This window comes from Polyergus mexicanus, unplaced genomic scaffold (assembly GCF_030449975.1).
Source record: "Polyergus mexicanus isolate NDT 795.1 unplaced genomic scaffold, iyPolMexi1.0 SCAF_6, whole genome shotgun sequence".
NCBI lineage: Eukaryota > Metazoa > Arthropoda > Insecta > Hymenoptera > Formicidae > Polyergus > Polyergus mexicanus.
The window spans coordinates 6,299,578-6,314,359 of record NW_027223326.1 but is presented as its reverse complement, the minus strand read 5'-3'; the positions used below and the strand labels follow the sequence as shown (position 1 = coordinate 6,314,359).

The 14,782-nt window shown below is 31.6% G+C and overlaps 2 protein-coding genes and 1 pseudogene across 4 annotated transcripts; all 3 read left to right on the top strand.

Annotated features, from left to right (window-relative positions):
- Positions 1-1,719: 1,719 nt before the first annotated feature.
- Positions 1,720-2,467, top strand: LOC138933917 (uncharacterized; annotated as a pseudogene).
- A 1,782-nt stretch (positions 2,468-4,249) lies between these two features.
- On the top strand, positions 4,250-9,064 carry LOC138934196 (nonsense-mediated mRNA decay factor SMG8). The gene is made up of 15 exons (XM_070297677.1): positions 4,250-4,732; positions 4,861-5,005; positions 5,089-5,363; positions 5,510-5,740; positions 5,831-6,027; positions 6,097-6,200; positions 6,354-6,547; positions 6,618-6,857; positions 6,965-7,168; positions 7,247-7,359; positions 7,443-7,601; positions 7,690-7,900; positions 8,014-8,346; positions 8,440-8,619; positions 8,779-9,064. Exons 1-15 carry the CDS (start codon positions 4,692-4,694, stop codon positions 8,897-8,899), a joined length of 2,748 nt encoding a protein of 915 aa, XP_070153778.1. The 5' UTR covers positions 4,250-4,691; the 3' UTR covers positions 8,900-9,064.
- Positions 9,065-9,906: 842 nt separating this feature from the next.
- On the top strand, positions 9,907-14,770 carry LOC138933902 (protein brambleberry). 3 transcript variants are annotated; one of them, XM_070297075.1, is made up of 9 exons: positions 9,907-10,147; positions 10,468-10,873; positions 11,628-11,813; positions 11,923-12,145; positions 12,232-12,528; positions 12,671-12,883; positions 13,003-13,230; positions 13,308-13,593; positions 13,654-14,770. In XM_070297075.1, exons 2-9 carry the CDS (start codon positions 10,502-10,504, stop codon positions 13,796-13,798), a joined length of 1,950 nt encoding a protein of 649 aa, XP_070153176.1. In that variant the 5' UTR covers positions 9,907-10,147; positions 10,468-10,501; the 3' UTR covers positions 13,799-14,770. The 3 variants fall into 3 exon arrangements, with proteins under 3 accessions (XP_070153176.1, XP_070153177.1, XP_070153178.1); XM_070297076.1 differs by lacking the exon at positions 9,907-10,147 and adding an exon at positions 10,157-10,295; XM_070297077.1 differs by lacking the exon at positions 9,907-10,147 and adding an exon at positions 10,157-10,295 and having other exon boundaries at positions 10,617-10,873; positions 13,654-14,769.
- Positions 14,771-14,782: the final 12 nt, after the last annotated feature.

Genomic DNA, 14,782 nt, shown 5'->3' with positions numbered 1-14,782 from the left:
AGAATTTCTTCACATTCGATTTCTTTATTATTATTACTCATCACGGCCCCTTTCCTTAGTGGAAAGATTAAATCAATCTTCGTGCGCGACCATCAAAGGGTCACGAAACCGTCGGAATAGACAATTAAGAAAAGAATTGGCTCGGGCGGGCGCGGATCCTAATTACATTATAGATTATAAGAAATTTAACCTAGATAAGCATTCCTTCGACCTAAGAACGCATCGTTTAATTAAAATATATAATAGGCAAAAACAAACACACCAAATACACAACTTACGACCTTGTCTTCCAACTTCCTCTTTTCATTATTCTTCCCCTTCTTATTTCCCCGTCTCTTCCCCCGTGCATCCCCCATCGCCTACCTTCTCTGTACATCCTCCACAGTCGGAAAATCTTACTCCACCTTCTCCCCCTGAACATCCATCTACCTCCTCCGAATCTCCTCATCTGGAAAATCCTGATCCCCCTTCTCCCTCGACGGTGCAACTCCTAGACCTGTAATAGTCCCCCCCCCCTTTTTTCTCTACTGTCCTACCTTTTATAATTTATTTCAAATAACTTTCTAAAGATTATTTATTGTAAAATGCCAACCGGAATTTAAAGTTTAGTTTCCCCGTTTAATTCCGGTTGATGTCCTCCGCACTCATTATAACACCCGCGATAACATAATTTTTCTTTGCCTACACACACGCACACTTTTACACGCACATTAGAATGTAAGAAAATGTATTTTATTACTACGAGTTCATAAATTAAATCAAATGTTCCATTATTAAAAATTATTCTTTTTCAAAATTATTTAATTCCGTTTTTGAATAAATGTAATTTAAATTTTAAAATTCGAGTAATTCATTAACCCGACCTCCTTCCCGTTACCCGAAATCGCACAGGGTCCCATCTTGGGTAATAAGGATTCAGTTCCTTTACCGAAAAGGGACCACCGATCGAACGGCCTTTCGATAGAGTAGAGCGACCCTTCCGGTCGTTGACCTGTCTAAGGCCCTGTATGGTTCGTTCGACTCGGAAACACTTGTCTCGGAAACGAAAGAAAGAGAGTGTGTTTCGAGGTAAGTAGGTTACGCCCTCCCGCTGACTCTTCCTTCCATTGAGTCTGGACGTAACACTACAATAGAGAAATTATCGCGTCATATTCGGATTTCGAAATGACATGGTCTATTGATAATGCCATAAAAGGAGGTTCGAATTTATTATCTCATATAACAGAAACACACATTCGCCCAAATACTTTTGAATTAATGAATGTGAAAAGAGCATTCCAGATATTCAGCCATACTTTTGCAGCCGCAATAAAAACAGCCGGCCACGAGAAAGAATTAAATACAAATACGTGGCAAGCAACAGCTGATTTTGCAGAGCTCTTAAATAATGTTATTGATGCGTGCAACAGTTACAGTCTAAAGATTTCATTTGGTGGCAAACGACCATTATCCTCCAAAAATTCAGATATTTAAAATCTATTAACAGATTTTATCAAATGGTGTTCAAGATGGTCTAAATCAGCAGAAAGCATAAGTCAAATTCCTTGTTTTAGAGGCTTTATCATAACAGTAAGAGCTATTCTTGAAACTTTCAAAAAACTTTCAAGTCAATATGAAGGATTTGAACTTGCGACAGGATTATGTAATCAAGATTCTGTAGAACATTTATTTTCCAAACTGAGACAACGTGGAGGATTTAATCCCAATCCAACCGCAAGAATGATCCGATTGTCTATAAGACATATTACTTTCCACAGGATACATTCAAACCAGTGATAAAGGAAACGTTCAATGCCCAGAAATTGAAACTCATACAAATCAACCAAGTCGACTCGTTAAAAGAATAGAAAATATTATGAGCAATACTGCTATAGAATATGACGAACCCGAAAGCGAATTGCTTACTGAAAATATTCTTCTTAAAGAATGTGATATCGAGGAGATTGAAAATATAAATTCATTTGACAGCAATTATGATGAAAATGCTATCGCATTTTTCGCTGGATTTGTGACGCGACGAAGTATTGCAAAAAGCAATTGTGAACATTGTCGCAACGATATGGTGAAAACTCCAATGGACAAATCGGCTGCAAATGAAAAATATATAGAATTTCGCGAATATCCAAATGAAGATGAAGATGCTCCAACAGTGACAAAATTAGTGCGCCCAACAACTCTATTTACAAGTATTACTAAATCACAGTTGATGGCATTTAATCGTACGTGGCAATATCACTGGGCATCCACACAGATTCTTAATTAAATTGTGACTGAATGTATATTCGCAACGAATAAAAGACATCCAAGATGGCTAGATAAAAATGAAGAATGTTATGATCATCGAATGCAAGCGTTAAAATATATGATTACTGTGAAGTTATATTCCCGTACGAGATATAATAACCGTGCTGCAAAAATAGGTAATACATCTTCTTCCAAAAAAGTTAAAAGGTTTCTAAGCAAGTAAAAAGTATGTCAAAATAGGTCTTGAGCACCATTATATAAGAAAAAATATGGAGCGAAAAAATGAAGCAGGAAGAAAAAGGTAAAAATAATAAATAATAGTAAATATTTTTATAAAAGAAGGTAAACAAAAAAGTAAGCTAAAAAATGCAAATAAAAAGGTAACAATAAATAAAACAACATAAAACGCAGTAAGCATTATTTTAACAAAACAATATATTTGAACATAAGTTTCTTTTTCTTTAGTATTATATGTATCTTATAGTTCGTCATTGTATAAGAAAAAATATTTACTGCGTCACTGCATCATTATGGATTTATTATCAAAAATCATATTGCTCTGTGCAGTGAATATTATTTTCTGGTAATGAGACAAAGAAGCATGAATTTTTCAATTTCCTAGAAGATCACAATCACAGTTGAAACAATTACATAAATCGTAAAGTAGCGGATTTTATCACGGAATAAAAAAAGTTATATGATCACGCTAAGAAATTGTAAAATCATACATTTTCTTATTATTAATGACATTCAAGATATATATAATAGTAATGAATTAAGAAAGTATACACACACATAATAACATGATATACTATAAAATGTATAATAAAATGTATAATTTGTGTATATATGTTGGCACACGGTATTCAATAACTATAATATTAATTATATAAAAAACAATAAATATAAATATTATATATTTAAATGAACAAAGAATGTAAATATGTAATAATAATAATAATAAGGATAACATATATACGAACAACAAGACAATATATGAAAATACTGTTAAATATATAATATGTAATAATAAAAATATATATATAGGATTGTGTGTGATAAATATAAATTAATATATATATTTATATGTGTAATTATGAAATATAATAATATATAATTGATCTATTAAAGAAATCTATATAGATTTCTCTCCGTGATAAAGTCTGCTAGTTTCAGATTTATGCAATTGTTCAACTGTGATTGTGATCTTTACATTTTATTCTTATTAACGCCAACAAAACAGACATAAATCTTTATTGCTAACAAATTTTGAAATCTATCAATAATGCGTTCTATGTTAAAATTAAACTTTATCAAGTATAGATTATTTTTTTAACATCATTTTTTTTTTAAAAGATTTTGATTATAATCTTTTTCAAATGAAATTATTTCTATGTACAAGTTTTTTGTGATATATACATTTTCATGGTATTTTTAAAAAGATAATTTTTTTATTACAAAATGTGTTGACAGCTTGATCGAAAATAACAATTTTTATTTCAACCTTCATTTTGAAGAAGTCATGTTTTCGTTATGTCTTTAAAATGAAATGAAATAAGAATTGAAAAATAAATTAAATTACTTTTATTGCAAAAGTAATAAAAAGGGGGAAAATAATTTTTAATACAGATATATGTTATACATTACGTAGAAGGAAAAATATTTTTTTATTGTACGTAACATTTAACGAAGATAACAAAAATATTATACAAAATAAGTTATTTTATACGTATAAGAATTATCTTAAAAAAATTATTTCAAAAAAATCGGAGGGTTCACCTATTCAGAACTTTATCCAAAAATTATTTTGTTTTCTAGAATTGTTTTATCGAGATTTACTTTAATAATACATTTATATGCGGGACGTATTAGTGAATTTACAATTCTGGACGTAGCACGGACTCACACCAAACGGTGATTTACCATGCCATCGAAAGTGGACGTTGCTATGTAGTTCCAAGCGGCTGTTAAATGGACGTAGAGGCGCTGCTGTACGGGACCGAAAAGCTATCGTACGGAAAACGCCGGGATGGCCGCTCTCAGGCTTCTCTCTGCTTCTGCTAGAATATTAACCTAACACGTAAGATAATCTACACGTGTGAAGTCAAAACTAGTAACACTCTTATGATTGGAATACATAGAATACTTCGCTAAACAGCACGCAACGAATCAATAAACAAAATCAGTACGAAAAATCGTACCGTATGCCGCAGGCTTAAGTTTGAAAGAAAAAAAAGAGCAATTAAAATGTAGAAAAATCCATAGAGTATAAAAAGTCCAAGAATAAAAAATAATCGCTCTGATGCAAAAATAAGCAGAATTCGTTTAAATATTTATTCAAAATTTTTCAAATAATATCCGAACTTTTGTTATAACTTTATATTGATAAATTCGGAATATTTATTTAAAAAAAATATCCATATGCAAATATATAAACCGGCTCATAAATGCGACCGCACAAATTTAAACTACCATGTGATGTGGACAGGTAAAGAATTTTTTATTCAATTATGGTATCAAGTTGTATTTTATCAAAATTTTTTTTATATTTCTATTTTATGAAAACTTATACGATATACTGTTAATCTCTCTTCACATATAACATTGTATTTATAGTTTTCCACAAATTGATCAGAAGGTAGTGATTGTCTCCGTATTTGGTAAGTCTCAATATCGAGCTAAAGGATGCAAGATGGAAATGCTCAGTTCTATACTCCAGTTACATCATCTGGATGAACCAGAGATTGACAAAGATTCTTGGGTGAAATATTTTTTCTTTTTAATATCTGGAAGTTTTTATCAAGTAACAAGAAGTATCTTGATGCTATTTTTTTTATTTATTAGTGTGAAATTGAAGGATATTATAATCCTCGTGAAAAGACAGTTTTCTTGCACTTGAGAGGATTCTTGGATACTCATACACTTTTAACTGAATATGACAAGTTCACAAAAAATCAGGATTGCAAGGACTTTCTCAGTGTATGGGCACATATGAGAGATAAATATGCAAAGGCACTCCTAGTGCTGTTTCATATATCTCATGTGATTATACTTACTCATCCGACTCATACCTTTGATTATAGTTACATAAATCTTTTTCATGCTATGGATACAGTCAGGTTAGCATCAGTTTTGTTTTTTGAGCACAGATTACATATTTAATTTGTATGCTATTAAAAATGTTGATATGCATACACATAAATTAAATTTAGTTGGTTCAAATTTTTATCTAATAAAATAATATTGTAACGCTTTTTTATGATAGGCAGAAAATCTCGCCACGACTTTCCGATGTGTTAAACTCTATTCATAATCTACCTAAAGATTGGATCACAAACATCAGACCATGCTCGCCGCGAGTATTATTTTATTTTGAAACCTGTCCTACAGTGTTCCAAAATCCAGACATTGATGCTAATATCAAAAAATTAGAACATTCCCTCGAAGATCAAATTTATCATATGTTAAGGAAAAATAGAATTGTTACCAATATCAGGTATAAAATTTAACATATCAAATATTGTTGAAACTTAACAAAATATTGAAATCTTTTTTTTTTTTTTTGTTTGTTTGTTTTTGTTTTTAGTTCAAATTCCTTGTTTGCGATACCAGCTAATCAGGAATTTGTATATGTGCATACCGGAAATACAGATTCAAGGGATATACTGAGTCATATGGCAAGAAAATTGATGCAAAGCTGCAAAAGCAGTTCTGGCAATACAACATCGAGAAGTCTCATCAGTTTAGATTCAAATAGTATTGTAACGGATGATACTGGAATTGGTAAGAAACAAATGGAGATAAAATAAAAATTGTGCTATACATGTAAAGATAATTTTCATTCATTTATAGAAACGCGCTCATTTAAACTATTTTTGCAACAACACATAAATTTGGCTTTTGCAAAAGGGTTTGATGACAACGTCGGCCGACACTCTGTACCAGCTTATTTCGAAGTGCGTTTTCTTCAGGAATTGTATCATTAGTTTAATGCCAAATCAATATAATGATTTAAAATTAATATAATTAATATTGAAATTAATATATTAAATAATATTAGATAAGTCAAACTTCTATTGAACTACTTTTAAAATGAGTGATATTTATAGATACCCACTCTGAATATATTTTGCCAAGTAGCAAACAAGGTATTCGATTATTTTATTTATGGGACCGACAAAGAACTGTCAACACTTCATAATTTATTAGATACTGATGTGAAATTCAGTAAAAGCCGATGTAGCAAAGTACTTCCAAGAGCTTTACAAGCATATCAGGAGAATTTACCACAGCATTACACAAGGTTGAAAATTATTTGAGATAATGGCGATTAAAAAAAGAGATTATATTCTAACTAAAATGACGTTTTTTAGAGCGTATCACGAATCGAAACTAGCGCATGCGATGGCAGTTTTCGAGATGCATGCTCGCGGTCCGTTGTTCGAAGAGTTCAGTGAAAAGTTACAGGCCGAATGTGACAAACATTGGCGTGCTGGCAGACAAATGTGCGAAGTATTGTCACTCACGGGTCATCCTTGTACAAATCCCATTCACAAGGGAGGTAGCGAAGGTGCTGGAGGCGGAGAACAAACTGAACTTAGAGAGGACGATAAGTATGTTATCTCTATAAGAAAGAAAGATCATGTATTATATTTATTTCTGTATAAATTATTTATATTTACAATCAATTGCCAATTTCTTTCCTTTTAATTGCTTTCAGCGAACTATCTACCAGAGAACATTGCAGTGGAGTTAGATATGTATGTGCTTGCAATTGTGGTCGAATTCAAGGTTCGAGAGAAGATCCTTTCAGTCTACGACAGGCCAATTACGACTATTTCCAAGTGTTAGCGAAGCAATGCGGTTGCGCGCAATTGGAGAGTATACAGTTCCCCGTGTTTCAACCTAGTACACACAATTACAGGTAGAATTATATTTGAAAGATTTCTTCCAAAAGAAAAATAAGATAGACAAATATACATTTTCTTCTTTTCGTGCGCAGAGCAGCGCAATTATTTTCAGCGGGAAAACGCCACGATTCCTTCAGTCGCAATGGATCTTCTACGCCCCAGGAAGACATGCAAGCCTGTAGTTTAGGAACCGATAGTTTGAATGGCAAGTAACATTAAAGGGGACGTAACATTTTTTTCACGTGTATACCGAGCTTTTAACTGATTAATTTCTAAGAAACATTACAGATGGAATTACAGATTATGGTAGTGGCGGTCAATCGTCGATGACGAGCGATCCGATCGGAGAGGATATCCCCAGATTGAGCGGCAAAACAAGTCTCACGCCGAGTGATTCACAGAAAGTTATCATAGAAGTCACTGACAGCGACGCGGAAAACTCTAAAGGTATCTTATCGCATTACTTTTTACTTTGTCGTTAATTTGCGCGATTAAATGTGAGAATATGTACAATAGATATGCACGTTTTTTATAGACAAATCTTTGGTTAGACAACCATCGACAACAGAATACCTGCCTGGAATGTTACACACCGAATCACCATCCGGCTTGCTACCGCAATTCTCTAGCTGGTCCCTGATATGCCTGGGACCGAGTAGTCTTTATTCTCACAATTTAGGATTGCAGCATCAAACCGGGGTATTTCCTACCTCCGCATTTCTACTCCCATGGGATGTGACTGTCAGGTGAGGAAAAGATATCCATCACATTTGTGAGATTGTTGCTTTCAACTCTCTCTCTCTCTCTCTCTCTCTTCTTTTAAAATAAAAAAAAATCTAAAAAAAATATTGTATTATAGATTGGAGCATCAAAAGGAGCGTAGTAACTCCTTGTGGCCTATAATGGGATTTACAGGATCTGATCACGGGATTCATGGAAGCTATTGTTCGCGAGGAGGCAAAAATTTCCAAAACATTAATACCGTTCGTGGTCGTAAGTCCAAGGGCGGCAAAGAATTTGTGGTAAAGATATTCGTCGGCGTGGAATACGAGTGCCCACGCGGGCACAGATTCATGGCGTCCGCGCCTGACAAGGTACTAAAGACCACTGGAAATGGTATAGTGAAAGATAGTGGAAATAAGGTGACGTCCAGCACAGCCGATATGCCACTCTACTTTGCGTGCCCTTGCAGGTTCATACAATTTTATTATACCGACATCTCGACTTTTAATACAAAGTTTGTGTATAAATTTACTCATCGGATAAATGTGTTTTCCATTTTCAGACAGACGAAACCATTGATCGCTCAGTTAATGAGAATCCACGTGGTGACACCTAAAGCACCAGTACACGTCACGTTGAACCCCCGGATTCAACCTGGTCCTCCACCTTGCCCGACATTCGTCACCGGATGCGAAGAACCGATCAAACTATCACAAAGCGCATACTGGATTTTAAGATTGCCGTATCCTTTTCTTTAAAATTTTTGCAACAAGTCTATATCTTTAAAATTGTCAACAGAATCTTCTTTTTTTTAATTACGTACGAGCAATTTATTCTCTTACTCGACTTTCCTTTTTCCATTCAAATATTTGCGTTATTTTTTCCTTAATAAATCTCAAAGTTACGTATACATGGGCGAGAAAGGACCATATTTACCACCTAAGGAACCGGTATCTACGTCTCACGGGCGTTTGTTAGCCGGGATGTACGGCATAAGCGAAGTTATGCCTGAGAAGAAATGAAGACTGTATATAATATTTCTCTGTAAAAAATATTCTTGTGTATACATATTTTTTTTTATTTAACGAATGTTCAATTACTTCTTTATTTATGTATAACATGAATTGTTTTATTCCTGCAAATTTTTATGAATTCTATATTCAAGAAAATAAAAAGCTTGCACTTAAGGATGTTTTGTGTATACAATAATAGCAAAAAGTTCTCGAAACTTAAAAAAAAAACATATTTCTTACGTTTATACTGTTTAGAAAAAGAAATAAATTGATCTAGATTATAAAAAGAATTAAAGTATCAAAAAATAATATGTTTTTAACGTCTCCATAAAAAAGATAGTTATAATTAATATTTTTCCTTATTTATGACAAAAACTTTTGATTGTGAATATACTCTAAAGCCAACTGCAAGAGAAAAATAAAAAAAATTTACAGAAAGGTTTTGGGTTACTATGAGCATTTTGCTATAATTTTTTAGTAAATAACTTTTAAAGCAGTAAGTGAATTTAAATCAAGTTTCGCACAAATGTTTAATAGAATTTTGTTAATACATGTTAAAATTTTTATTTTGCTGGCAATATTTTTTCTTTATCAAATTTGTCAATAAATGCTACAATATGTGATTTTTCGTAAGCATCAATACAACTTTTAAACACTTAAATAATTTTCAAACTATAAAGAGAATTGTGCTTAAGTTTTACACATACTCAGAAAAAATAGTAGAAATCTACAAAATTTTATGCTTTGACATTATACGATGCTGTGCGATGATTCGTCGTTTTTAAAATTCCAGATGATCACGTGCCGGCTATCCGAGTTTGCGATTGGCTTGGAACTTCGTAACTTATTTAAATCAGAAACATATTTGTAATTTTCCTCCTCTTCGACAACAATTCTAATTTGCCTTCTAATTATGTAAAGCATAATCTTCGAACACACGAGGAGACGATGAAAAATAAATAAAAATAATTGTATACTATGAAGATGAAAACAAGTATATTATATTTTACGGGACCCTTCTTCCCCTCCCCCTTTCAAATGGCGGGTTTCGTTAACGAACCGCCATGCATTCAAACGGGACAACCGTTAAAATAGACGGATATGTGAAACAGGTGACAAATATATACTTGTCATCGCTTATCATCGCGTTTGAATTCGAGGAAAGGATTATTTTTATTGGCTCGTAATTCGCTGATACAATGTAAAAAAGAAACGCTCAACGCTTACTCGACACAACTCAACATTGTTTTGCGATAGGTAATTGTAATAATTGCAATGTGTAAACCGCGGTCGAAACTTGACGATCGAATTCGCGACATATTCTATTTTTAGTTGTGGTTTGCGTGTACGCACGATTTTCTACCGTCACCTCATCAACGGACTTAAATCGTAATAAGCAATTGGAGTAAGAAAATAACCTGTGTTTATGACTGTCGGATTTATCACTGAATTATTTCTAAACAAATCGTTGATAATTTTAGATAATTGTACATGCATGCATCCCTCATCAATCGATTATATAATTACAAAACAAAATTATATATTCAGAGATTATTATTTTTCTTTCCTTTTTTTAGGCAGCAGATTAATTTAGACGCAATCCAGTTGAAAATGGATTGCAAGCTTTTATTGTTGATATTTTTGGTGTCGTTTAATTGTAAACTTGGCACTGCAGCTATAATAGATTGGATATGGCAAACAAAAACAGATGACACAACTGTTTCAGTTAATGATGGCGTACCTTTGATCTCAATCCCTTATGAGTCGATGACGGAGGATGAAAAATTTCTCCAACAGGCCGCCAAGTTAACAGATATTAAAGTTTCTTCTCCGTTAGAGATCTGTCAACACAAAGTTATTGTGAAAATTAGAACCTCATGTTCCGATATGACAGAGGAAGAGCTCGCAAAGCTGAGTGTGAATCTTCTAAATTGCCAATCAGCGGTTGAAGGCAGGAGGATCTTTCCCTGCACCGAGGAAATGGTATATATTTGATAAAAATATAATTTCTTTGCATGATCCGTAAACAACAAATTTTTTTACTTTTTTTATATTATGTTTTATATTAGTTTTGTGTTAATCAAAACTATAACATTTCATCGTCAAAAATTTATTTAAATAATAATTTAATTAGCAGGTACATTTTATTGTATTAATTAACAAATTTGCATTTATTTTATTATATTCTGCAATTTTCAATGTACAATTTAATGCCTCATATATTTAATAGTACTGAAAGAAATGCAATTTTGAGAGAACATGGTCATGCAGCAGAATTACATTAGTGCCATATTTATTAAAATTTATTGATTTATGTTATTTGTTAATAATATATAAAAGCAGACTCATATGCTGTTTTAAAACATATAATACAAGATAAGTACTGCAGAATATCCATACCCTTTACAAATTGAGGGGATAAATTCCATTCCTGTTCAAACTTGTACACTTCCCCCTCCTTTTACTTTTGAAGACCTCCCCAAAGTTTTCAGTTACATACGGTGCATTGTACTAGTATCTAATGTTGCTGTTCATAGATGTTTTAATATAATACTATAGAATATTTAAATTTAATGATGATAAAATTTTAATTTAATTAAAAAGAATTATAAATAGAAATAATTGCTGAAAATTTGCTATAAAAAAAAGTGCGCTATTGACAGAAAGTGTATGTATACAAGAAAATCATAATATAACTTATAGTAAGTATAAAAAAACATAATTTCTATTTTTTTAGTCCCTTCAACAGTGTACAACAAATATGGATGCCGACATGTGGAATGCATATCATTTAATGAGTAATAGAGCAAGAGCGGTTTGTTACGCAGCTCGAAATACACAATTTCGTGCTCTTACAGAATTAACTGTCAATACGCTGATGCAGTCCGCGCGTTCTCAAATTGAGGGATTAAAGTCTTTGAAAGTATTTATATCCTATATATATATGTATAATGTGATAAATATGTTTCTTTAATTATTTACTTATGTATTTGTTTTTAATGAAAATTTTATTTATTGTACGATTCATACAGCAAAGTCAAGATCATCTGCAAGAACAAACAACAGAAGCTCTGTCGTCGTTATCCAAGGGAAACCAAGCACTCTTGGAACAGCAACAATACTTGAAGGATGCTCAAGCAACAGCCCACAATCTTGTAATATCGAATTTGAGGGAGTTGAATAACGAAAAGGCATTAATTCGAACTGGGCACAATCTGCTTGCAAGCATGACGGAAGATATTAGAGATAAATTAGGTACTAAATGCTTTTCATATGTGTCATTTTTTATCTTTTTTTATTGTATATATAGACTTTCTAAATTTATTTAATATATTCTTCAGAAAAGGCGCATAAAGAGCTCGAGCAACAAGTTATTGAACGTGGTGCAAATCATCAGGAAGTGTTGCAAGATTTGATCAGTATAAAAGAACAAATGCGATCAATTTGGGAAAAAATCGAAAGTAGCACTGATCATATATTAGAACAACATGAAAAAACCATCGACCATTACGAGCAGACGATGCAGAAACTCGCACAAATTAATGATACTATTCAATATATTTGGAATCTCACTAATATTATGCGCACAGAAATAGATCAAAAGTTGGGATGGATTACCGACTACATCGACGATACCGGTACATTATTATACAAAACTGCATGAAAAAAATTTGTTTAAATTAATTACATTAAATATAATTTTTTTTTTATATTTAAAAACTTTAACTTTGTTATAGATTATAAAATCGAAATATACATCGATAATTTATATTTTTTTAGGTGAACAAGTGCAAAAAATATATCGCATAGTTTCACATGTCGTGTATATATTAGTGGCGATGATAATCGCTGCGTTTTTACAAGCACCATTTTTAACTAGAGCTAGCATTTTGGGTATAGTGCCAGCAAATCTTGTTACTTACTTGAAACATGGCATGGAAGCCTCTCTAGATTTTACATCTATGACAGTGCTGATATTTTTAATCACTGCAAGTAAGTATTTTACAAATCAAAACATACATTAAAACAATATATAATATATGTGTGTATGTATATACTAATATTGATTTGTTATTTGATTGATTATTTAATGCATTTATTTCATAATGCAGTGCATTTTGTAATGCTGGGAATACAAAATATGTTTGGGCCAAGCAGTTCAGAAAAGAAGACAGAACCAGTTAAACTGGTCTCCCAGAATGGACATAATATGAATGGAAATGCATATAAACACACAACATATTTTAGTTCTATGGCAAAGATGCGACTGCATGCAAAATTAATGAAAATAATGCAGGGATTCTATAACTTTCTTGTTTTGCAAGCAAACTATTGCAAAGGTACTTTCTCGATTTGAAACAAAAACTGTATAAGAAAAATCGTCAAGTGACAATTCTTGACAATAATCATTTTTTAGAGAAAATTTATGACTTGGTACATTTCATCGCTTCTTGGAACAATCGACGCAATTTAAGTGTGCACGAGACACTCTCCTGTTCATATCGACCATTGAAAAAGAATCGTGAGAACGTATACAACTACAAACGGGAGTTTTTGGATATATCGGACGATGAAACGCAATGCGATTCTTCCAATATGATGAACTCGTCGCGTGAAGAATATTACAATGATATTAATGATATATCGGACGCAACCGAATTGAAACGTCGTATTTATAATACGAACGTTTCGCGATCTCGAAGGTCTGTAACACCGATAGAATGATCGGTAATTCATAAAACGACTAAAAAATATGATTCTAGTGTCACCCCATTGGGTTTGCCGAAATTGCTTTGTATGGCAATAACAAGAACTGGCAGAAGATGTCGAGTGTTTACTTCACCTGGACAATGTTTCTGCCATCATCATTCTACTGGCACATCTATTGTGGATGGTCATCTTAATTGAATATTGCAAATAATTAAATTCCGGTTATAATAAGAGTTAAAATAATAACCTGAGTTTCTTTTAGATAAAATGTAGCAATCTCTATTCTTTCTCTTAATAACAATTAATATAACTGGTGATCAAAGATTGAATAATTATGATGGTTGGTAATATTTATGATAATTATTGTAAAATTTTGAGATTATTTATAATGATTTAAATTTATTTATAATGTATATTGTATAATAGTTTTAATAAAAACTTGATTTAATTATCCGAAAAATAATAAATACAGAAAAGAAAAATTAATAATTGAGAGATTAAATCAGATTGACAATATTTTATGTATACATGTAATTTATTATTTTTTTAAATTTTATTTAAATAACTATTTATTTAAATTGTTAAAGTTTTTCTTTTGATCCATTATTTTCCTCATAAATATATCAAAATTTAACATAAACAGTTTCTTGTTAAAACGAATCATACATTATATGCTAAAAAATCCATCAGAAATTTTACAGTAATTATAAATATTACCACAATTGTTAATTATTCGGTCATCAATTGTATTGTATACTATCCATACAGATTAAATAACTTGCGTACATTTTGTGATTTTGTAAATAACGTTTTTTTGATAATAATTAATAATATAACAATGCTTCAATAATACTAAATATTGATATTGATATTATTTCAGATGTATATATCTTGATATAATCTTAGAGAGAATATTATATATATAGATTAATTTAAATAATTTATATTATTTTATCATACACAATTTAAATGTTTTATGTTGACACGTACTCATACAAGCCATCATAAAATTTTTACACATGTGGAATATAGCAATGTTTCTCAATGGCAAATAATTGTACAATATATATTTAAAAATATGTTATTTTATCTCCTGCTTTCATGTAAAATAGCATAATAGTTACACATACATACACAAGTTCTGTTAAATATTTTATAAATGATAAAATACTTGATATATAA